Consider the following 26,074-nt stretch of genomic DNA (forward strand, 5'->3'; position numbering starts at 1 on the left):
TTTAAATTTTATTGATTCGGTTGTTTCGGAAGGTAATGTTCAATGGAGGTTTACTAGTTATTATGAGTTTCCGGAATCGCAACGACAACGTCAGTCTTGGAACCTTATTTGGGTTTTATCTTGTAGAAGCTCTCTTGATTTTATTCGGGATACTTTAATGATTTATGCTCGAGAGATGAGAAAGAAGGAGGAGCATTTTTGCCAAATTATCTTATGTAGAGGTTTGATTTTGAATGATTGTAAATATTTGTTACACTCTATAACGAATATTTCTATTAAATGGATTCATCGTAATGCTACTCTAAATGCTCATACTTTAACTAGAGAATCTATTAGGTATAATCGTCTCTCTGTTTAGAATGATATCCCTTTTTATTTGATGGATCAGTAGCTTTGTTTTAAAAAATAAAAAAATAAATAAAAAATAAATTGAAAAGGGAACACAATTATATGTGTGTTTGAAAAATAAAAAATGATAACCAATGTCTTTTTTATTATAACAAATTTCTTATTTTTAATATTTTCCAAAGATATTTAATATTTGGATGAATATGAATTAATTTATGGAGTAAATAATTTATTTTTACAAACAAATAGGACTATCTATTTTTTTATTATCAAGTTGTGCATTAAAAAAATTATTTATTTTTTAAATAATTTAAGTTTTTTATTAAAATAGAGATAGTAAAAAATATTTAGACAAGTTATGTTCAAAAGCAAACGAAAACTGAGAAATTAATAATAGAAATAAAAATTACTTCCTCCCAATGTGTCAATATATATTTATATATATGTATATATAAAAACAATTATAAAGTGATGGTTAGTTACATCTAATTTTTATTGTGGAGTTTTAATGGTTTTTTATTTTTGAAAAGTTTAGAGTAATAAATTATTATGAAATACTATTACTTTTATACATACTTACATTTATTTTATTTATAATAGCATGAAGAGTAATATAATAGAATAAAATAAAATAATAAATTGCTAATGCTCTTATGAATTGTGAAAATTTATGTATAAAATTTATCTAAAATATTTAAAAATATAGAGATATTTTGCTAAAATTATACTTTAAGATCCTTTAAAAAAAGGAAAAAAAAAGTTGCTACTTTATCTATCAACGGGATTTATTTATTTATTTATTTTCAAGATTTAAAAAAAATTATTTATATGGTATAAGAGTTGTTTTGTTTCTAATTAAAAAAATAAAATTTTTAGATTTTTATATAGTGGATAGTGCTGGTATATATGTTTATAAAGTTTATACATAATGAATATACGATTATTTGTTCATACGTAAATGATATGCTTATAATGACCATGTGATTATTTATTCCTATGTGAATGATATGCTTATATTTAACACAAATTATAATATGGTATGTGAAATTAAATATTTTTCTATTAATAAATTTGATATAAAATATATAAAGGAAGTAAATGTGATTTGGGATATTAAAATTGAAATGATAGTATAATTATATCGCAAAGAGCATTAGATTGAGTTTTTTATGAAAAAATTTAGACATTTCAATGTCAAACTAGTAAATATCTCATAGGGATTATATTATTACTCAATTTAGATATGTATATATTATTAGAATATTATTGCATTTAATAAAATTTTTAGACTTGATATAGTTTATATTATATAGATTGAGCAGATTTATGCATAATCTAATCATAATCATTGGGCTATTTTAGTGAAATTTAAGAATTATTTGAGGTGTTATGAGTTATAATATTTTATACAGTGATGTCTTGCTGTATTAGAAGAATTTAATTGAAATTTAAATTCAAATAAGATAAAATTTAAACATGTATCGAATTGGTGGTGCAATTATTTGAAAATCAATTATTATTATCAAAACCACCATGAGTGAGAGTTTATTGCTCTAAAATTAGATGATAATGAAACTTAAACGGCTAAGAAATTTCTTAACAAATACTACGTTGAGAATAAAATCAATATCATTTGTATATTGTAATTACTAAACGATAATAGTTATCGTAAAGAATAAAATTTTTAATAGTAAAAAAAGACATATTTGTTTAAGACAGATATTATTGAACAAAGAAATGGAATTATATTTGTTAGTCAAAGTGAATTTGGCCAATTTTTTTACTATATTTTTAAGAAAGAAGTTAATAAATGAAATATCAAGATGAATGAGATTTAGCCAATTTAAAATTAACCGTAATAGAAATTCAACTTTTGTTATTGGAGATTCTATGAAAAAGGTTCATATGGATAATAATAAGTCACTTGTTAGTTCTGGTTACACTATTCATGTTCCTTTTGGGTGGTATATAAATTGCAATATATACTTGATAATATCACATATATTGTGTGGAGTGGGGTCACTTATATGAGGTTGTGTCATAATTTTTAGAACACTTATAAACTATCAGGTGTGCATATAATCTATTAGTGCAAAACAACATTGACAACAAAATCTGTAGAGTGTTATGAGATTAATAGGATATTAGCAAAAAAGAGTTTTGATTCATATAAACAAAAATTTCACTAATTATTTTGTAGGTTAAGTTTTGTTAATTTAGGTTTGTTTCATAATTCAAAAAACACTAAATATTTAAACCCAATAAAAAATTTTATAGTTATTAAAAATTTTATTTGTGAGATTTTTTTACTGTTACAAGTTTGATATTTAAATTTAATATTAAATATGACTATTATAATTTTATTATATTATCCCAAAATTTTTATAACAGTTTATAACGGTCATTCTTTCCGCTATAAATAATTTGTATCTTTACAAAAAAATACACTTTCATTTTATACTTTATTCATTTTTTTTTTTATACTTTCTACTAGATTATAAATTAAAAATAAATTATTATTGTCTTAATTTTAAAATTAAATTTTTGAAAATTCTGTTTAATTCTGAAAATTATAAAATTAATTTTTAAAAACAATATCAAGTTTTATTATTCTATCATATATATTTTTTAAAAGTTCAGCAGCAATTCAATGGATTTTTAAAACTACTGAATAAGTTAATAAATTTTTTAATAACATACCAAATGGTACTTTTTCCTTTCGTAATTTCATGGAGTTGAATTGAGAATGATTCAGAGGAAAATGGAAGAAATACAATCAAAATTCCATTTAACTTGAATTGAAGGCCATTGGCCCATACATGACCCAGTAGATCCACACATTCACATTTAAAAAAAAAAAATTCTCTGAGAGGAGAGCACTAAAATTCAGAATCATCATCCCCGTCCTCGATCTGCTCTTCTGGAATAGTCTCCAGCCCAGGAGAATTACAAGTCTTGTTCAGAGATATGAAAAGCGCTGGTGCAATTTCAATCCAACATCTCAAATCTTTAATCTGCTTTGCCATTTCACAAACAGAGTCGTCCGCCGCTGCACTCTCAAGATGCGAAGCTAGTTGCTGTTTGTGCTGCTGCTCAAGCAGTAGACTTCGGGACTTGGCTATGGCGGATTCTGCTAGCAACTGGGATTGGGGCTTTCGAGGAACTCAGTGGAGTTCTCTCCTTTTATAGTACTTTGGAGATCGTTTGCTGAATCTATACGCGTGGGATGTATGGTGAAGCGGGAAAAAATCACGTGGCAAATGTGAAGTTGTTAGGCGTGGAAAGGGAACTCGCCCTGCACTTTCCTGAACGACGACTGAATAGTGCTGTGAGGAGGAGATTGAATGGAGGCCGTTGAATTGGCATATGCTATTTGATTGGCCTATAAGAAAGCCGTATTGCTTATGGAAATGGAAATGGCGAAACCAAATTAGTTTGGGAAAATCAGAAAACGCCAAAGCTATTGGTGAGATTTTTATCTTCTGATCTGCCATATCAGTTGCATGAAATAATTTACTTCCATGTTCTAGATGTGACAATAATCATATTAGAAAGAAAAAAAAAATCTCTCGATGCATCGTGAGTAAGAGAGAGAAAGGGCTAGTGGCAGAAAAACCGATGAAGAAGATGGGTTTTTAATAGTAAAAAGGAAGATAGAGAATAAGGGTGTTTCTGCGTCTATAGTTGCGCTGTTTGTTTCCATTTTGTTTGGACTTTTGTTCTGTTTTTTAGTGTCTCCTTCTCCTTTTCTTCTAGTAGTCTTTTTATTTTGGTTTCTCTTTTGTTTTTTTGGGTGTCTCTACTCTTCAGTTGCTCTTGCCAGTTGTGTAGATGATCTTTTCTATTTGCTTTTAATTGTTTTTTTAATTTTATAAGTTTGATATTTTTGTGATAAGGGCATCTTTTTAAACTTTGGATATATTTTAGGGTTTTATACTACTGCTACAGAGAGTTCATCTTTTGATGATGTTAACATTTTGAAAACTCATCGCTATCTCCGGTAATCTCTACTTTGTAGTCTGATTCATTTAGATTTAATTTGATTTTAGTCCGATTTGATTTTATTTTGTCTCTGAAAATTAATTTCTTTATATGGGTCTTTAGTTTTTCTAGCCCTCTAGAGTCTAACTCACTCATCTTGTTAAATACTGTCTGATGAGCTTTTTTTTTTATTTGATAAAAAAAATTAAAAAAATCATTTACATTAAATTAATCGTGTAACTCAATAATAGATTTAAAAAAAAATCCAGCATTATTTACAAAGTTTATCTATTAACAGCAAGAATTTTCTTTAATTTTAATTTTAATATTATCAAATATTCAATCAGTTAATTTTAAAATTAAATTAAGTTTTATATTTATGCTTTTATAATTTTACAAATAATTTTAGCATTATCGAGCTAATTATCTTTCATAAAGCAATGATATAGTTTCAAAAAAAATTTGATAAGCAAGTTAATGACTAACCCTTAATTTTAGTTGCTTACAAAATATCTATTCTCTTATTTTATAACGAGAAGAATGCCTTTTTTAACCTATTTTCAAATTCAAATAATTAAATTTAATAACAAACTTAACGTATAATTTGATTACAGAATTTAGAAATTATTAATTTATTAAAAATAAAATAATTTTACTCATAAAATATTATTGTTTTTATTTAAAAACAAAGTATGTGAAAAAAAATAGAAAATTGATAAAGAATTAACAGCCTTCTTTAACATGTTAGAATAACTTTTTCAAATAAATTTAAAATTAAATCAATTTATCGACACAAACTAAAATAGAACAATAAAAATAAACTTTGAAATAAACAGAGAAAAATATTTTCCATAATTTATAACATTTGAACATTCAAAACATTTAGTTAATGGAAAATATTTTTCCAATTAAAAAAAAAAAGCCATTTAAAGAAAAATGATTTGTCTTTTTCAAAAAAAAAGTCATTTTCATACTCTTATTACGATTTTTATATATAAATTTATTAATAAATTTTATTTTTAAATTAAAATTAAGTAATAAAAAATAAATCCTCTTTAAAAAATAGAAAAAAATACTTTTAAAATACAAATTATTTTTCATAAATAAAAGAGCCTTAATCTAACTTGTAGGCATATTTAATCCACCTGAAAATCCACGTTTAAGTTTCATCTGGCATTCCTCCACAAAAAAAATAAAATAAAATAAAATAAATCTTAAAGTGGATTAAACAATCGATAAAAAATTACCCCAGTACATCTATCCATAACTAGAAAACTTCTGTAACAAATCATGCAAACCTGGTACAATCATTCCATAAACCGGAGAACATTCCAAATAGGGCAGAGGTTATATCGCGAAATCAACATACAAATTACAAATTCCATAAGAAGAACAGGTTAAAGGACTGAATGCTAGGTCTCGTCACAGCTGTGGGTTTCAAGTTAAAGGACTGAAGCATGAAAAGATTGAAAAAAAAAAAAAAATCAGTCCTCAGAAGAACAGGTTGTGATGCCAAAATAACAATAGGGACATATCATCACATAAATAAATGTAGGTCTAAATCTTAGTTCGTATTTGTTCTAGTAGCAAATCTCTTTCATCTACTTTTGGTGCATTTTGAGGCCGAACCAGTTCTGATACCTTTCTAGACTGCAAAAAGGTTCAAAATATTACAATAAAAGGACCTTACAGGCATATCAGCAAGACAAATGAGACTCAATAAATCACCATTACCTTGCTTTTGTCATGGTGCAGCAACAGCATCAATGAGAGGATTCCGAGGACCAGGAACCTTGCTACCATTTGGCTTTCCAACTTCATAGATTGCTGGAAAAGCTAACGTACTTGGTGCCCATATTGTTTCTCCATGCAAGGTTACTGAATCATGCCCATGCAAGGTTACGGAATCATGCTGATGATCTTTTAGCGTAATTGGGGGTGATACAGATTTATCATGAGAATCCCTTTCTTCTTCTTCTGAATTTTGCAAACTGTGTTCAGGTTCCTTCGCCTCTAAAATCAATACAGATGTCAATCGGTTTGAGAGCTTGATTTCCAGGTCACATGAGGGTACAGGATCATGTTCGTTGGGTATATATTCTACATCTACCACTGGTGATGATAGGTTTGGACTAGATCCTATTGGTCTTCCTGCTGATGCAAGGCAACCATCCTCAGGCCGGTCATTAATTATTTCAGGTGATGCCAAGAATGGGTTTGAGAATTCTTGTCCCCTCTAATGAAACCGCTAGACTGTTTGCATTGCCAACAACAGCGGGCATCTCCAATGAGAGTGGAGTTGGCATCAAGGAATTTTCCACCAACACTGCAGACATGTGTCGTGGATTCTGAATATCAGCCAAATATTATTGGAAACCGGGTTTGGACTTTGGAGGCTGCATAATCTCTATGCCTGATAACAGTGAATCAAATCTTGTTTTCCCATCAGCTGCAGATGACTGTGTTGGCCGCAATGTGCCCACACCATGATCAATACATTCTCTATGTGAAACTAATGGAGCAGGTTGAACCTTACCTAGCCTCCATTGCATAGAAGGTAGGGGTGGCAATGGTGGCACCTCCTCCAGATTCTCAGGGAGTGCACAAAAGCTAGGAAAGACAGAATCAAATGGATTCCTTCGCGACATAGTATCACCGAGTTCTTGACCTGCTGGTGGGATTTGAATTTCTAGGCTTGAACGTAGCATCTTGTTCAGGAGAAGCAATGGGCCATCTTTTTTATCTATGTTGCTCAGTCTGCATCTGTTCAGACTGCAGATCTGATGTCTTAGGACTAGCTTCATCTGCTTGCAGATATCCCTTGTCAAGTTGATCAGATTGCAATTCCAGCAATGGCTCCGGAGGAAGTCCAGACCCTCCAATGGAAGTCATCAATCCATGAGACATCACACCGCTTAATTTTCAGAGTTAACTCCTGCAATGACATCAACAACTTCAGAATCTATGCGAACAGGGTTTACAGTGTCTGAACTTTCGGAGGCTAGTGTGGCGCCTAAATCCACATCAACTTCTGGCAAAATTGAGCAAGGTATCTGCTTTGTTGATGGCAAAATAACTGCATGTGGAGAGTCAATTTTTCCTTCAACCAAAATTACATCATCAATTCCATCTGCACAATCTGTTTGAAGCACTTCTTTCACAGAGACATCAGATTCTTTCTTGTCCATATCTGCCATGTCTGAAGTATGTAAAACCATATTGGGACCTTCATGATCCGAATCTTCCACAAGACAACCTTCAGAAGAAACTAAGTAAATTATCATGCGCTTCATGTGGAGGAACATCAGACATAAGTATGGAAGAATCAAGTAAGCTGGACACATTATCGTCAATGTCTGGTGACTTAGGACCAAGTTTACTGTAGGAGGATATTTCATCCAATTTAGTTTCCACCAGAATTGAATTTGCAACAGGAACTGAAAGTGGGAGCAAATTATCTGAATCTGATGGACACAAACTACGAGCTGCTTCTCCAGCGCGAGGAATTGTGTATTCCTCGATGCACTTCTCATTTAACATGACAAGCTCACTAGATTGATTTCCTACAGTCTCCATATTAACAGATGGAGGGTCAAATGGTCAATCTATAATCCCTGTTTGAACAGATGAAGGGAATACGTTCACTACCCCTTTGCTGTCCAATGGTGTGTTCTCAGAAAAATTGCTAACAGAATCAGAGTAGGAAAAACTAGATTGCCCTTTCTTAAATGAATCTCTCCCATCATCAGACAGAGTAGTTCCCCAATGACTGAGAATCAGAAGAATTAGCTTGTACATCTAGATGTTCCTCAATTGCATCATAATCTGCCCTATGTTCTCCAACCTTTAAGAACACCTGCTCAGTTTTAAGTTTGTACTCATTATCTGTTTCGAGTTCTGACTCCATGATAGTAAGAGCATCCATGTAGCTATCCACCTCACTAATCAAGTCATCAGAATGATCCCCGTCAAGACTTGCCTCTGTTTTCTCATCTTCATCAACTGCTAATTCACTTTCAGTTGCCACCTTATAAATGACATATGGAGATTCATCTGCCTCACCACCAGCACCGGGATCAGGGACCATCGTGATTTCTCTATTAATAGCCTCCTCATTCAATTCATGACCATGAGGTTTTACTGCAACTTGTGGTGAAATAGGAGATAAACACGTGCTTTCCTTTCCTTCTGATGACTTTTTAACAGGACTTACAGTACTTATCTCAACTATTTCAAGGCCTGAGTCATCAGAATTATCCAAGATCAATTGCAATGGCAATGGATTAAGAGGAACCTCGTGAACTTCATGCTCTAGTGAAGGAGTCCCTAGGAATTTCTCCATGTAACTTTTTCCAGGTTTCAGATCAAATGGAGATCCATCTAGATGCCTTCTCTTCAATTTCACAAGAGGTGCAGGGTCAGAATGACCATTCTCAACCGGCTCCTCCAAAAATAACTGATGCAATCTGTAGCATTTGACAGTAATTTCTGACACCAATCTACCACTACAGGATCAGAAATAAGTGAATTTATGATAGTACTCTCACCAGCATAGCATAGCTAGCTGGGAAAAAACCTCCAAAATACTCTCCCATTCTTCATCAAAAGCTGAAAAATGAGTTACAGGCCATCCCAAAAATTGAAAACTTGCAGCTTTCTGAGTTCTAATTCTGTTTAATAAAACAGATTGCTCAAACTTCAAATTGTGAAGCCTCCTCTAACTTTATTGATCAATACCCACATAGAGACTATCCTTACAAATATTTACAGCTAAAAATTCACATGAAAAATATTTCTTAGAGACTCCTTAAATATAAAAGCTAACTTTTAATAGGGTATGTTGAGTGTTGACAATCACAAATCACTAAAAATATATTCCTGAATTAAAGTTTGCCCACAGTAGCAAAGTTTTAAATGGTGATTCCAAGGTTAAACCCAGGAGTTCTCTAAAAGGCTATGTCTGGCCTAAATTTCATATTCATAGACATGTAAAAAGGAGTAAAATAAACAAAGATTAAAACAGACGTATAAGATAACATTATACAGAAGTGTCAGTCAGATTGCAAATTGATCCCAAAGCAACAAAATGATCAGAAGGAAGACATAGTCTTTCTATATAACCTCAAGCTTTTGCATTAATATCAAGTTAGAAGACAACTATCTAATGCAATATATAATAAAGTATTATTAAAAGTAGTATTTATCTGTTAAAACTATAATCATGGTGGCAAATGATTATAATGACCACTTTCACAAAATTCTCTACTGATGCTCTCCAAGTCAATCTAAACCAACTCCACAGATATGCAGACAGAGGCCATTGCTCAACCAAAATCTTTAGAGAAGGCCTATATAGATCATGGACAAATATTAACATGAATGTGTACGCATCACCATTTTCCATGCTATATGTTTGTATTTTTCACCATATACCTTCACTTTTCGGATTTTCTTCTCTATTTGAACATCCAATGCTGGTAATCCAAAGGATGTTGCTTCAACTTTAACAAATGATGGATCAGTGTAACGCTTCAAACATGCACCAGCACCCACAACATCCAACCTATCAGAATCCCGAGAAGCATAACTTATTAACTACAGAATGAATACTTCCAAGCTGAAGATCAAAATTGGGGGAAGAATCATAATTTTCATACTTGTCCAAAAGGAATAACCGTGGTGGACCCCGGCATTCTTCATAAGAATCCATTACAATACGAGGTAAGTCTCCATGAGTGATCAGATTCTGTTCCATGCGCAAATTAGGATGCCAGTCAACACCTACAAAACAAATTGAATTTAAATAACAATTGCCTTTACATTAAGAACCCTAAACCGGAAAACAAATCATCCATAGAAAAAATAGGTGCAGTATATGAGATTTATAAAGCTTATTGAATAAAGGAAAAATAAGGCAAATTCTATAGGACTATGGTCAAACCAACTACTGTCGTATGCAAGTGAATGTGGGCATCTAAGATACAACATACGCACAAGATGAGTATAGAAAAAATGTGGATGTTAAGATAGATCTCTAGTAACATGATATCAGATGAGATTAGCAATGACACTTTGTCAAAGAATGTAGCATATATTGAAGATATAATAAGAGAGGGTCATTTAAGATGGCTTGGTCATATCCAACATAGAGGGCCGAATGCCCCAATAGCACCAGCACAAAAGTGTGATAACGTAGGGATGGGATGGGAAAGGAGAGGGGAAGGGGAAGATGACAAGGAGAGAAGTAGTATCAAGAGATTTACATGTCTTGAATATTAAAGCAACCTTTGTATTTAACAAAGGTAGGTAGCAAAACATAATACCTAGAGCTGACAACTAATATGGGATTAAACAATTATTGTCCATATGGGCATCGTCTAATCACTCCTTTGCTGGCTAAAATTGCACTTCTATCATAAAATTAAAAGTAACCTGATTTATAAAAGACAAGATTCCTATCTAAAACAAATGTTAGTCATAAACAAATGTCATGTTATTCACATTGTGAACTTTTACTAAAGCAATAAATGAAATTATCATAGATCACACATACTTTCTAATGCAATCAAGCTTTCCCATAAGGAATGAGTCAAATGACATGCACTATAGGAATCAGTATTAAGTATCATCATGAGTCTTGTTTCCATTTAAATTTGACATGCCTGAAAAGTGATTACAATCATCAATCACCATTTCCTCAGAATTCAGTCTAGATGATAGATTCTCTCCAAGCCAAATTAACCAAATTCACATGCATGCAGCCACCAGGCCTTTGCTCAAACAAAGTCCTTGCAGCAGGCTTGTAATGCAAAATATTAAAAATTATGAATATGCACAACCCAAAACTTCCCATCCTATATAATGGTATTTTTTTTATTGCATACCTTCACTTTTCATACTTCCTTCTCTCCTTGAAAATCTATTGTTGGTATTTCCAGAGAATACTGCAGCAAAATTTGAAGAATGATAGATGAATGGGACAATGAAAACATGCTCCAGGCTCCAGCCCCTGCAACATCAAACTATCAGAAAGAAAACAGTTAAAAGTTTTTACAATTTTCCTGCAGAATTACTTCCTCCTACCCAAAATCAAAATTGAGGGGAAAAAAATTCTAGAACTCGTACTTGTCCAAGGAATAATAGTAGGAACGGAATTCTTTATGATCCATTATAAAACAAGGCAAGTCTTAACAAATGATCATGCTCAGTTCCATTCCACGCGAAAATTAGGATTCCAGTTGACATCTGCAACCAAATTATGCATTTAAAAGATAATGGCCTTTAGGTTGTCAATTCAAATGTTAATTCTTCTTATCTTGACTTAGAAAGCAAAATAATCAATAACAGACTAAAGCATTATTTGAGAATTATAAAGCTTGTTAACTAAAAGGAAATACACAAACCAATATCTTAATCGCTTAATCTGTTGATACTTTTAAACAATAAGAGAGCATCAGACCATTTCCATATGTATGCACATGGGCAAAACGCATAGTTGCGAAGGATGACAAGATGAACAACTTGTTATTGCAAATAAACATTTTGCTGATTCTCTTGGTGCTTCTGATAATTTCAAATTAGTGCAAGCACCAAAAGTAGAAGATTCAAATCCCTGGTTGCAAGAAAATGTTCATAAATTTCCCTATATATGCTTCACACAGTCCAATTAACTCTATGAAGTATGAACTTACCAGCAATAGACAGTCAGCACTGCATACAAAAATAGAGATACAGATAGTTTTCTAACCTGCATTGGTAAAGAATGATGATTGATCTGTTTGAGAAAGATGCCATTTGCAATGGATGAGTTACCCTCAAGCTGTTGAATATGAGGCTTAAATCCATGGCTGTGATTTACATCTAATTTTACCAGTACTCCTTGCATGAGCACAAACCTTCAGAGAAATAATGGAATCGATTATTATCCCTAACAATTATCGCTCTACCTGAAATTCTAGAAATAAGCTTTATGGCCTCATGACAATCACCACAAACACGAAGGTTTTTTACAACTCGAATTGTATGCTTAGGATCTGTGCTTATGAGACCAAAAGCTATAGCCAGCTTCTCACTGTGACAACCAAGGAAATGCTCTTTCTCCTCCTCTTCTATATCAAACAGTACATTATCTGTTTTTGGTACATAGCCAGCTGCTTTTAGGGCCTTCTCCAATTCACCAAGTTTTGCATATATACTATCTGATAAGGGATGGGACTTATCACCAACCAGGAATTCATGAACAATTCCATTGAATTCTATCCAACTGCACCCAGGTATTTTCTGGATCCCTTTGTCATTCATGATCGACCTAATTTTTGCTGCATCATCCCATTTATGACCTGAAGAATATATATTTGAAAGGAGAACATAATTTCCTGAGTTCCATGGTTCTAATGCTATGAGCTGTTTCAATACATGCTCTGCCAACTGAGTGTCTCGATGCAGCCTACATCCACCCAGCAAGGCTCCCCAGACAATAGCATTGGCTTTCATTGGCATACTTTTAATCAGGTGGTGAGCTTCATCTAACAAACCTGCACGACCAAGAAGATCCACCATGCATCCGTAATGCTCAATTGTTGGAGTGAAGGGAAAAACAGGACCCATGCTATTGAAAAATTGGCGACCATCATCAACTAAACCAGCATGAGTACAGCCACAGAGTAAGCCTACAAGAGTGTTCCCATCTGGTTGAATTCCAAACTTCTCCATTTGGCCAAAAAGCCCAAATGCAGCTTTCACATGTCCATTCATGGCAAGACCTGATATAGCAGCATTCCAAACCACTCTATCTTTCTCCTTAACTCCTCTAAAAACTTCCCAGGCCTTAGCCATACTTCCACATTTTGCATACATGTCAACTAATGCAGTACCCAAGACTGGATTAGCCAAGAACTCATTTCTATCCATCAAATTGCTACCCCAGTCTCCTAATTCTAGTGCTCCTAACCTTGCACAAGCACAGAGAAATCCAACCATGGCATAGCGATCAGGTTTCAAACCCTCATTCAACATCTTAAAAAAGAGGTCCAGGGCTTCTTTAGGCAGCCCATTGGAAGCATAACCCTGAATCATGGAACTCCAGGTAACAATGTCCTTCTCTCCCATCCCATCAAACACACGACGCGCTTTTTCCATATTTCCATACTTGGCGTACAAATCCACTAAAGAAGTAGCGACAAACACGTTTCTTGCCATGCCAATTCCTGTTATATATCTATCTATCCAATCTCCACTCCCTACGTCCCCAATTTGCACGCAGGCAGACAGGACGCGTACAAGAGTGAAACTGTCTGGCCTCAAACCCATCTCCAACAACCTACGAAACATATCAATGGCCTCCCTACATTTGCCAACAGCTATGTATCCGCTTATTATCGCAGTCCATGACACAATATTTTTGCAAGGAATATCATCAAATACCTTAAAGGCATGTTCTATATAGCCGCACTTCACATACAAACTAACTAAACTGGTATTAACAAACACGTCAGAATCAAAACCCACTTTAACCACAAACGCATGCAGAATTATTCCAAAACGAAAATGGGAGAGCCTCGCACATGCCTTTAGGACAAATGGGAAAGTGAAATTATTAGGTAAAAACCCTTCTTTCCTCATTGAATGGAAAAATTCTATGGACTCTGTAAAGCAATCATTAGAAACTAAGCCACGAATCATGGTATTCCAGAGGAAAATATTGGGTTGTTTGATTTGGTTAAAGAGAAGACGAGTGTAGCGTGTGTCACCAAAATCAAAGCTGAAGCGCAAGGTCATGTTCAGGAGATAGTTGTCCTCGTCGAGGCCGAGGCGGAGAAGCACTGCGTGGACATGTTTGAGCTGTTTGAGGGAATCAAAACCTTGAAAGAGACGTTTCTTGACGTCTAGAGCCTTGCTCAACGAAAGAGACGTTGAGTTCGCGAAGATAGCCATAAGATATCTCTCAGATATTATTTTCAACTGTAACGGCTATTGAGGCTCTTCCCCCTCCCCCCCCCCCCCCCTTGCCCTTTTTGTTTTAATTCTTTTTGTTTTAATTTTGAAAAAATAATTTATGTAATCGTTATGTAACAGTGATAAATTTATTATTCTCATGATATAAATAAATTCATTAGTTTTTATTTTTTAAAATATTTTAGAATTTTAAATTTTTTTTAAATTTTTATCTGTTCCTCAATTTTAAAAATTATATTAAAATATTCTTAAATTTTAAAAATTTTATTAATTAATCATTTCATTAATTTTATATATTAAATATTTTAATTTTTAATTTTTATGATATAAAAATTTCTTAATTAATTTCTTAATTTTATAAAATATCTATGAATTAATTTTTTATTTATAATATTTTAAAATTTTTCAATATTTAATTATTAAAATTAACGAAATTGTTGAATATATATTTTTTAAAATTTTATGAATAATTTAATATATATTTTAAAATTAATAAATTAATTAATAAAGTTTTTTATAGCATTACTGAATAGTAATTTTTTTTTCTTATCTATTATGTTAACTATGCTATCATACCATTCTCTCTTCTCTTTCTAACAAAACCCAATCTTTTGAGTTTCTTTTAGGGGAGATCGGGCCTTCTTTGGCAGACGATTCTCCCCTCCCTTTCTTTTCAAATGCTTTTTAACCTTTAATTTTTAATTTTATTGCTTTTCTTTTCATTTCCCTAATCTCAGTCTCCTTTAATGAAGTTTTTAGTATTCTTTTTGGATGAGTTTTAATTTTTCATTCTCATAGCTTTTCAGAATCTATTGATTGTAAATCTGACTTTGTAAGTAGTTGGCAAGTCTATGAGACTGTGTGGTTAGTACAAAGAGGTGATATAGTTCTTTTTGCGTGTCTAATCATCTTCCAATTCATCTTGTCAAAATTTAAGCCTTGTTTACTGTTGGTGCTACTTTTTCCTTTTTGTTTGTTTAGGGAGATAGAAAGCAAAAGAATATCTTCTTTGTGAGTTTCTCCTTCTTAGTAGTAATACTAGTGTGTTATCTACTATTTGAGTTTAAAGAGAAAGAGGACGGGTCTTCAGTTCTTTTTTTATCTTTTATACTTTATTTAATTTTGAAATTATAATTTTTTTCATTTGGTCTATTCTTACATATTTCTCCGGTTAGAAAAACAGTAATTTTTCCTTTCGCAATTTCATGGAGTTAAATTGAGAATGATTCAGAGGAAAAATGGAAGAAATACAATCAAAATTCCATTTAACTTGACTGCGCAAAATTGAAGGCCATTGGTCATGGACCCACACATTCACATTAAAAAGAAAAAGAAAAAAAAAAAACGAAAGCGGGAGCACTAAAATTCAGAATCATCATCCCCGTCCTCGATCTGCTCTTCTGGAATAGTCTCCAGCCCAGGAGAATTACGAGTCCTATGCAGAGATATGAAAAGCGCCGGTGCTACTTCAATCCAACATCTCAAATCTTTAATCTCCTTTGCCATTTCACAAACAGAGTCGTCCGCTGCTGCACTCTCAAGATGCGAAGCTAGTTGCTGTTTGTGCTGCTGCTCAAGCAGTAGACTTCGGGACTTAGCCATGACGCTTTCTGGTAGCAACAGAGATTGTGCTTGCGAGGAATTCAGTGGCGTTCTCTCCTTTTATAGTACTTGGAGATTATTTGCTGGATGTATACGCGTGGGATGTATGGTGAAGTGGGAAAAAAATCACGTGGCAAACGTGAATTTGTTAGACGTGGAAAGGAACTTGCCGTGCACTTTCCTGAACATTGACCGACTGAGTGGTGCTGTGAGGAGGAGATTGAATAGAGGCCGTTGAATTGGCCTGTGCTATTTGATTTGCCTGTAAGAAAGTCGTATTGCTTGTGGAAATGGAAATAGCAAAACCAAATTAGATTGGGAAATCAGAAAGACGCCAAAGCTATTGGTGAGGTTTTGTTTATCTGATTTGACATATCACTTGCATGAAATAACTTACTTCCATGTGGTAGATGTGGTGGCGATAATCATATTAGGAATTTTTTTTAAAAAAAATCATTTACATCAAATTAATCGCGTAACTAAATAATAGATTTCAAAAAAATCCAGCACTATTTACAAAATTTAACTTTTTTTTTTTTTGAAATGGACCAATTTAACTATTAACAACAAGAATTTTCATTAATTTTAATTTTATCAAATATTCAATCAGTTAATTTAAAATTAAATTAAGTTTTATATTTATGTTTTTATTATTTTAAAAATAGTTTTATTATTATCAAACTAATTATCTTTCATAAAGCAATGATATAGTTTCAAAAAAAAATTAATCAGCAAGTAACCCTTAATTTTGGTTGCTTACAAATTTCTAATCTTTTATTTTATAACAAGAATGTTTTTTTTAACCTATTTTTCAAATCCAAATAATTAAATTTAATAACAAACTTAACGTATACTTTGATTGTAGAATTTAGTAATTATTGATTTATTAAAATATGAATGAATATTGTTTTTATTTAAACACAAAGTATGTTAAAAAAAGGAAAAAGAAAAAGAGAATTGATAGAGAGCTAACAACCTGAAATACTACTATAAAATGTTAGAATAATTTTTTGAAATAAATTTAAAATTGAATCAATTTATTGAAAATATTTAAAATTGAAAAAAAAAACATATAATCTAATTTGGTTGTCAATAACCAATAGTTAAATGCATATATAACTCAGCTTAAGACTCCGGTGCATTCCCTATTCAAAATAAAATAAAATAAAATAAAATATATCTTAAAGTGGACTAGTCATCGATAAAAATTACCCCATTACATCTAATTCATAACTAGAATAATTCTGTAACAAATCATGCAAACCTGGTACAATCATTCCATAAACCAGAGGACATTCCAAATAGAGCAGAGGTTATATCGCGAAATCACTACATACAAATTACAAAATTCCATAAGAAGTGCGCTACACCTCAAAAAATTTACGCCAGTCCAACACAATTTACACCTACCGAGATACAATATTGTTATGCACACATTTTGACTGGATAAGCGCTTGCACGCAGAGCCATTCTTGTAAACTAAACATTTTGCCTTGGTTTGGGTTCCTCAGAAAGAGCAGGAGGCTTCACACCAGCCAGAGCATCTTCGACAAATGCAAATGACAAGGAAGACGAGTGGAACAGAGACTATACATGAATTTATAGTGAAGGGAAGAAAAGAATACCCAAACTCTGGAGCTCGTTATTCACTTAAGGGAGAGTATATATGTAATTAAGGCTGGCATCAACCACCATGGCGAAATGCTGCACTTGAGCAAGTTGCTCAAGAATCACTCCAGCTGTCTGTATCATCGTCTTCATCACTTCCGGCCAATGCCTATTTCAAAAAATTAAACATTATATGTCGTATTCACCTACAAAAATAAATACATCCATGCACCCACTTGCACACAGAGAGAAAGAGAGATAGAAACCTGGCGAATTGCATTTGCTTTCTCCAATATGGCAGCAACATTCAAGTTGGTTTTTGGATTCTGAATACCTTGAATGCTAGGCCTCATCGCAGCTGTAGGTTTCAAGTTAAAGGACTGCAGCGTGAAAAAGTGAAAAGAATCAGTCCACAGAAGAAGGGTTGTGATGCCAAAATAACAGTTGGAACATATTAGCACATAAATAAATGTAGGTCTAAACCTTAGTTCGTATTTGTTCTAGTAGCAAATCTCTTTCATCTACTTTTGGTGCAATTTGAGGCCGAACTCGTTCTGATGCCTTCCTCAACTGCAAAAAGGTTCAAAATATTAGAATAAAAGGACCTTACAGGCATATCAGCAAGACATTTAGATAAGACTCAATAAATCACCATTACCTTGCTTTTGTCATGTGCAGCAACAGCATCAATGAGAGGATTCCGTGGACGAGGAAGCTTGCTACCATTTGGCTTTCCAACTTCATAGATTGGTGGGAAAGCTAATGTACTTGGTGCCCATGTGGTTTCTCCATGCAAGGTTACTGAATCATGCTGTTGGTCTTTAAGCATAATTGGAGGTGATACAGATTTATCATGACTATCCCTTTCTTCTTCTTCTGAATTTTGCAAACTGTGTTCAGGTTCCTTCGCCTCTAAAATCAATTCGGATGTCAATCGATTTGAGGGCTTAATTTCAAGGCCACGTGAGGGTAAAGGATCATGTTCATTGAGTATATACTCTACATCTACCACTGGTGATGATAGGTTTGAACTAGATTCTATTGGTCTTCCTGCTGATGCAAGGGAACCATCCTCAGGCCGGTCATTAATTATTTCAGGTGATGCCAAGAATGGGTTCAAGGATTGTTGTCTCTCTAATGAAAATGCTAGACAGTTTGCATTGCAAACAACAGCAGGCATCTCCAATGAGAGTGGAGTTGGCATCAAGGAATTTTCCACTGGCTCTGTAGACATGTGTCGTGGATTCTGAATATCAGCACAAATATTATTGGAAAATGTGTTTGGAGGCTGCATAATCTCTGTACCTGATGACAGGGAATCAAATCGTATTTTCCCATCAGCTGCAGATGACTGTGTTGGCAGCAATGTGTCCACACCATGATCAATCCATTCTCTATGTGAAGCTAATGGAGCAGGTTGAACCTTACCTAGCCTCCATTGCATAGGAGGTAGGGGTGGCAATGGTGGCACCTCCTCCAGATTCTCAGGGAGTGCACAAAAGCTAGGAAAGACAGAATCAAACGGATTCCTTCTCGACATAGTATCATTGAGTTCTTGACCTGCTGGTGGGATTTGAAGTTCTAGGCTTGAAGTAGCATCTTGTTCAGGAGAAGCAATGGGCCATCTTTTTTTATCTATGTTGCTCACAGTCTGCATCTGTTCAGACTGCAGATCTGATGTCTTAGGACTAGCTTCATCTGCTTGCAGATATCCCTTGTCAAGTTGATCAGATTGCAATTCCAGCAATGGCTCCGAAGGAAGTCCAGACCCTGGAAGGTGACAAGGAGATGTACTCTGAGGATCCAAGGACTCAAAATTTGCTTCATCCACAACTCCACACACAGATCCTACGAGAATTTGATCAGCAGGCAACTCCATGGAGTGTTCTAAAGAAGTTTCCACTTCTGATTGATGAGAGGTAGTTGAACACACAGCATCTTCACTAGTATCAATAGAATGCCTCAAGTTTGCTTGTTCTGTTGATTCCAAATCCAGTTTCCTTACTTCTGGAGATGGAACAGTATCATCACTGATATATGAGCAGTGCTGTGTTTGATTAGCTATGGCCGACTCATGAACATGTTCAAGCACGTCTACATTGGAATGGTCATCAGAGACTAATTCATATGGACTGGAGTTCAAAACTGTAGGAGCAACTTCCCTTTGTTCCTCTGATTCAGGACAATATTCTGGAAAAGCTCCCACATTAATGTCAAATCCTTTCTGATGCGCACCCTCGCTAAAGTCCAATCCTTTCTGATGTGCACCCTCATTTCCAGTTTGAGATTCTTGAATATGTGGAAGATTACTGGATGAAGAGACAACCAAATCTGAAGAAAGGTTATTAGCCTCATTAACATCATCATTAGCCCCAATGGTGACAGTAACACTACCAGGAGATGCGCCCACATCATCTTTTAAGTTTACATGCTCATCAGGAATTTGTTTATCTGAATAATTAGCTGGATGCTCGAAAGGGACAGAATCTCCGCGCATTACATCCAACTTGCTCGCAGGTTCACCTATTTCCTCACCATCATCAGCCCCAGAAGTTTCTTCAAGACTCATCTCTTTAGAATATGTTATTCCTACTTCATTCAAGTCATATTCAATCCGTGACACATCAATTGCTATATCCGAGCATTGATGATCCACAATGCTATCAACCTCTGGAGTTTCCGCAATACCCCTTAAATTTTCAGAGTTAGCTCCTGCAACGACATCAACAACTTCAGAATCTATGCGAACAGGGTTTACCATGCCTGAACTTTCGGACGCTAGTGTGACGCCTAAATCCACATCAACTTCTGGCAAAATTGAGCAAGGTATCTGCTCTGTTGATGGAAAAATAACTGCATGTGGAGAGTCAATTTTTCCTTCAACCAAAATTACACCATCAATTCCATCTGCACAATCTGTTTGAAGCACTTCTTTCACAGAGACATCAGATTCTTTCTTCTCCATATCTGCCATGTCCGAAGTATGTAAAACAATATTGGGACCTTCATGATCCGAATCTTCCACAAGACAACCTTCAGAAGAAACTGTAAGTAAATGATCATGCGCTCCATGTGGAGGAACATCAGATATAAGTATGGAAGAATCAAGTAAACTGGACACATTATCGTCAATTTCTGGTGACTTGGGACTAATTTTAATGTAGGAGGATATTTCATCTGATTTGGTATCCACCACAACTGAATTTGCAACAGGGACTGAAAGTAGAAGCAAATTATCCGAATCTGATGGACACAAACTACGAGCTGCTTCTCCAGCGCTAGGAATTGTGTCTTCCTCAATGCACTTCTCATTTGCCATGACAAGCTCACTAGATTGATTTCCTAGAGTCTCCATATCAACAGATGGAGGGTCAAATGGTGAATCTAGAATCCCTGCTTGAACAGATGAAGGGAATATGTTCACTACCCCTTCAATGTCCGATGGTATGTTCTCAGCAAAATTGCTAACAGAATCAGAGTAGGAAAAACTAGATTGCCCTTTCTTAAATGAATCTCTTCCATCATCAGACATAGAGTAGTTCCCCAATGACTGAGAATCAGAAGAATTAGCTTGTACGTCTAGATGTTCCTCAATTGCATCAGAATCTGCCCTATGTTCTCCAACCTTTAAGAACACCTGCTCAGTTTTAAGTTTGTACTCATTATCTGTTTCCAATTCTGACTCCATGGTAGTAAGAGCATCCATGTAGTTATCCACCTCACTAATCAAGTCATCAGAATGATCCCCATCAAGACTTGCCTCTGTTCTCTCCTCTGCATCAACTGCTAATTCACTTTCAGTTGCCACCTTATGAATGACATATGGAGATTCATCTGCCTCACCACCAGCAACGGGATCAGGGACCTTCACGATTTCTCTATTAATAGCCTCCCCATTCAATTCATGACCATGAGGTTTTACTGCAACTTGTGGTGAAGTAGGAGATAAACACGTGCTTTCCTTTCCTTCTGATGACTTTTTAACAGGACTTACAGTAATTATCTCAACTATCTCAAGCCCTGAGTCATCAGAATTATCCAAGATCAATTGCAATGGCAGTGGATTAACAGGAACCTCGTGAACTACTTTATGCTCTGGTGAAGGAGTCCCTAGGAATTTCTCCATGTAACTTTTTCCCGATTTCAGATCAAATGGAGATCCATCTAGCTGCCTTCTCTTCAATTTCACAAGACGTGCAGGGTCAGAATGACCATTCTCAACCCGCTCCTCCAAAAATAACTGATGCAATCTGTAGTATTTGACAGTAATTTATGTCACCAATCTACCACTACAGAACTTAGCAACTTAAGCAAGAACAATTTAATGCACAAACATAGCAGAAAAGCCTCACTTGGCATGTGATGTTGGCACTTCAGGGGTTTCTCCATTTCTCCAACGCGATCCTTTCTTCTGTCAAAGATACAGGATCAAATTACATCTCAAGCATTAGTCGGAAACAAGTTGGACCATACAAGACCATAAATAAGTGAATTTATGATAGTACTCTCACCAGCATAGCATAGCTAGCTGGGAAAAAAACCTCAAAAAATACTCCCCTATTCTTCATCAAAAGCTGAAGAATGAGTTGCCATCCCAAAAATTGAAAACTCGTAGCTTTCTGAGTTCTAATTTTGTTTAATAAAACAGATTGCTCAAACTTCTAAGTGTGAAGCCTCCTCTAACTTTATTGATCAACACTCACATAGAGACTACATTATATCTGATATCCTTACAAATATTTACAGCTAAAAATTCACATGAAAATTTCTTAAAGACCCCTTAAATATAAAAGCTAACTTTTAATAGAGTATGTTGAGTGTTGACAATCACAAATAACTAAAAATATATTCTTGAAATAAAGTTTACCCACAGTAGAAAAGTTTTAAATGGTGATTCTGAGGTTAAACTTAGGAGTTCTCCTAAAAGGCTATGCCTGGCCTAATAATCATATTCATAGACATCTAAAAAGGGGTAAAATAAACAAAGATTAAATCAGAAGTATAAGTAACATCATACTGAATTGTCAGTCAGATTGCAAATTGATCCCAAAGCAACAAAATGATCAGAAGGAAGACATAGTCTTTCTATCATAACCTCAGGCTTTTGCATTAAAATAAAGTTAGAAGACAACTATCTAATGCAATATAGAATGAAGTATTATTAAAAGTACTATTTATCTGTTAAAACTATAATCATGGTGGCAAATGATTATAATGATCACTTTCACAAAATTCTCTACTAATGCTCTCCAAGTCAATCTAACCAACTGCACAGATATGCAGACAGAGGCCGTAGGCCATTGCTCAACCAGAATCCTTAGAGAAGGCCTACATAGATCATGGACAAATATTAGCATGAATGTGTGCACACCACCATTTTCCATGCTATATGTTTGTATTTTTCACTATATACCTTCACTTTTCGGATTTTCTTCTCTCTTTGAACATCCAATGCTGGTACTCCAAAGGATGTTGCTTCAACTTTAACAAATGATGGATCAGTATAACGCTTCAAACATGCTCCAGCACCCGCAACATCAAACCTATCAGAATCCCGAGAAGCATAACTCATTAGCTTTTACTACAGAATGAATACTTCCAAGCTGAAGATCAAAATTGGGGGGAAGGACCATAATATTCATACTTGTCCAAAAGGAATAACCGTGGTGGACCCCGACATTCTTCATAAGAATCCCTTACAAAACGAGGTAAGTCTCCACGAGTGATCAGATTCTGTTCCATGCGCAAATTAGGATGCCAGTCAACGCCTACAAAACGAATTGCATTTAAATAACAATTGCCTTTATAAAGGTTTTGGATATAAGAACCCTAAAATTTCCGGAAAACAAACCATCTATAGAAAAACTAGGTGCAGTATATGAGATTTATAAAGCTTGTTGCATAAAGGGAATAAGGTAATTCTATAGGATTATGGTCAAAACAACTAATGTCGTATGCAAGTGAATATTGGGCATCTAAGATACAACATATTGCACAAGATGAGTATGGCAAAAACGTGGATGTTAAGATAGATGTCTAGTAACATGATAATGGATTAGAAATGACACATTGTCAAAGAATGCACGTAGCATATCCAACATAGCGAGCCAAATGCCCCAATAGCGCCAGTACAAAAGTGTGATAAGTTAGTAGGGATGGAATGGGAAAGGAGAGGGGAAGGGGAAGATGACAAGGGGAAAAGTAGTATCAAGAGATTTACATGTCTTGAATATTAAAGCAACCTTTGTATTTAACAAATGAAGATTCCGAAACATAATACCTACAGCTGAGAACAACTAATAACAGATTAAAACTTAATTGTTTTTGTTATTATTGTTATTACTGCTATTGTTAAATAAGGGGATAAAAAAAATCATCTCTTAAGCTGTTGATACTGTTAAACAGTAGAACTGGACTTCCATTAGAATGTGAACACATGAAACTTCCATTTGCATGCACATGTCGCAAAACAGATAACTGCAAAGGCTTCTCTACAAGAACTACTTGCCTTAGCACATGCTATGCCTTGAACAAGCAAACAAATGATTATTTTCCACATGGGCATTGTCTAATCACTCCTTTGCCGGCTAAAATTGCACTTCTATCATAAAATTAAAAATAACCTGATTTATGAAAGACATCTTTCCTATCTAAGTGGTAAAAGAAACTTGACATTTTTCACGCAAAATGTAATAAGAAAACAAAGGGAAACACCAATTCCAACCTCTTTAATTCTCTGAAACAAGTAAAATGACCTCTTAGGATCACTAGAACCCAAACTTGTTATTATAAGTGATAAAGTCGTGGTGATTTTTTGTCAGCGCTTTTGAGAAATTCAAACTAGTAAAAGTACCAAAAACAGAAGGTTCATATCACATGCAGCTCAGGGAAATTTTGGTAACTTCCCTCTTTATGCTTCACTCACTCCACTTAACCCTATGAACTTAAAAGCACCAGACAGAAATCACTTCATACATAAATAGACATGCACAACAACCTCCTTACCTGCATTAGTAAAGAATGGTGAATGATCAGTTTGAGAGAGAAATGCCCTTTCAATTGAAGGAAATTCAGCCTCAAGCTGCTGAACTCGAGCCATTAGGCCATGGCCTCTAGATGCAGTCGCCATTACTTCTTCATGCAAATCATGAAAAACCTCAGCAGCAAACCTTTGACAACCAAAAGAAAAGGCAATAAAGAGAGAGTCCTAAGAATTAAAAGAAGAGGAACAAATTATTGTGAAAACAAGTGTTTAGCCATAGAGGAGAAATAAAACGAATCAATCTAATAACAATGGCCAGGCGTAGTATTAATGAGACTCTTTAATAGAAGGCTCAATATTAGACAACACATAGTTTTCTAGAATTGCATAAACTCTTACTAAGACCAACACTCAAATTTTGATTTCATTTTCATTTATCTAAAAGTCATTATATTATGCAAACTTGAAAAGAATATTAATTGCAACACGATTCAAACAACATGCAATGAATATCAACTGCCATTTCAAGAAGTGGGAAACATCAAATTTTAATAGTATAAATTGAAACACAAATCGCATTTTAAGGGACAACAAAATTTTGATTCCAAAAACTAGATCCATAACTTGCTCCTTCACTTATCAAATGGAAATGAAAATTTCATCTCAGATTTTCAGCAAGCAATCTCAACCTGCCACAAACACCCCTTTTTTAACTTAAAACCATCAATAACTGTACAGCATAATTGATTAACTCATACTTCAATCATCTAAAAGCTCCTCTAAATGCCGATAAATAAGTTCAAGAGATCAAGAAGCTAACACATCATAAGTGTATAATTCATTCCAATAAGAATACAAACTGAATTTCCACTAAAATTCGCAATTTGTCACGCAATTTATTTACAGAAGTGACAGAAAAAGATAGGCCAATTAGATATTCATAAAGCCACAGTATCAGAATCCAGAACATATTCCCAAACCAGTGCTCCCTTCATCATCTAGCATCATTTCAGCAACAAACAAAATTCAAAAATTAAATACAAAAACAAATTAAACCTAAAGTAAAAGAAAAACAAAAAATCACTCCAAACTAACACTGCAGACAAAATTAAAAATCCACGCAAATCCCTGCTGAATTAGCATTTCACTAAACAGCCAAAATTCATACTCAAACCAAGCCAAATCTCTAAAATATCAATGAATGAAGAGAGACTAACTCCGCAAGGTCGCCAAGCTGGCGCAATACGCCGACGAGGCCAGCCATGGCAACTCCTTCCAATAGAGCTTCCGGATCATCTTTATCGGCAGCTCTGTACAGCTCCGGATCGGCCAAACCGTACTCATTTCTCAACTGATACCTGGACAGCGGCATTTCCACAATCAAACAACAACAACAGCGTCGGCCTCCAAACAACACCAGCAGAAACTTTAACCCTCCTCTGTAACTGTCCCTGTTTCTTCGATTTTCGAGAGAAGTAAATTTGCCTGCGAGAGAAGGGATATTGAGGAAGTGAATGTAGAACAGAGGAAGACCAGACAAGACAAGACGTGGAGAGTGAGAGTTTTTTTTTTTTCTTTTTTTTTTTCTTAATATAATAA

General features: G+C 34.3%; 2 protein-coding genes and 1 pseudogene across 7 annotated transcripts; all 3 read right to left on the reverse strand.

Moving 5' to 3' along the window:
* Nucleotides 1-5,540: 5,540 nt before the first annotated feature.
* Nucleotides 5,541-12,174, reverse strand: LOC110623303 (annotated as a pseudogene).
* On the reverse strand, nucleotides 8,667-14,311 carry LOC110623304 (putative pentatricopeptide repeat-containing protein At3g08820). 6 transcript variants are annotated; one of them, XM_043959921.1, is made up of 4 exons: nucleotides 12,318-14,311; nucleotides 12,077-12,224; nucleotides 11,214-11,574; nucleotides 8,667-8,795 (listed from the first exon to the last, which is right to left on the reverse strand). In XM_043959921.1, the coding sequence occupies exons 1-2, from the start codon at nucleotides 14,260-14,262 to the stop codon at nucleotides 12,196-12,198; spliced, it is 1,974 nt and encodes a 657-aa protein (XP_043815856.1). In that variant the 5' UTR covers nucleotides 14,263-14,311; the 3' UTR covers nucleotides 8,667-8,795; nucleotides 11,214-11,574; nucleotides 12,077-12,195. The 6 variants fall into 6 exon arrangements, with proteins under 6 accessions (XP_043815856.1, XP_043815852.1, XP_043815855.1 ...); XM_043959917.1 differs by having other exon boundaries at nucleotides 11,214-11,351; nucleotides 11,455-11,574; nucleotides 12,077-14,311; XM_043959920.1 differs by having other exon boundaries at nucleotides 11,214-11,338; nucleotides 12,077-14,311.
* A 2,772-nt stretch (nucleotides 14,312-17,083) lies between these two features.
* LOC110621859 (protein SCAR2) lies at nucleotides 17,084-26,074 on the reverse strand. The gene is made up of 9 exons (XM_021766134.2): nucleotides 25,693-26,074; nucleotides 24,499-24,662; nucleotides 23,138-23,261; nucleotides 22,907-23,036; nucleotides 21,846-21,904; nucleotides 18,152-21,743; nucleotides 17,977-18,063; nucleotides 17,760-17,873; nucleotides 17,084-17,662 (listed from the first exon to the last, which is right to left on the reverse strand). Exons 1-9 carry the CDS (start codon nucleotides 25,845-25,847, stop codon nucleotides 17,609-17,611), a joined length of 4,479 nt encoding a protein of 1,492 aa, XP_021621826.1. The 5' UTR covers nucleotides 25,848-26,074; the 3' UTR covers nucleotides 17,084-17,608.

The sequence above is a fragment of the Manihot esculenta genome, chromosome 9 (assembly GCF_001659605.2).
Source record: "Manihot esculenta cultivar AM560-2 chromosome 9, M.esculenta_v8, whole genome shotgun sequence".
NCBI classification, from domain to species: domain Eukaryota; kingdom Viridiplantae; phylum Streptophyta; class Magnoliopsida; order Malpighiales; family Euphorbiaceae; genus Manihot; species Manihot esculenta.

Coding starts and splice junctions, on each gene's coding strand:
- LOC110623304 (XM_043959920.1), bottom strand. CDS start 14,262: ATGGCTATCTTCGCGAACTCAACGTCTCTTTCGTTGAGCAAGGCTCTA.
- LOC110621859 (XM_021766134.2), bottom strand. CDS start 25,847: ATGCCGCTGTCCAGGTATCAGTTGAGAAATGAGTACGGTTTGGCCGAT. Junction 23,262..24,498: donor ACCATTCTTTACTAATGCAG/GTAAGGAGGTTG, acceptor TTCGTTTTGTAG/GCGTTGACTGGCATCCTAAT. Junction 23,037..23,137: donor CGGTTATTCCTTTTGGACAA/GTATGAATATTA, acceptor GGATTCTGATAG/GTTTGATGTTGCGGGTGCTG.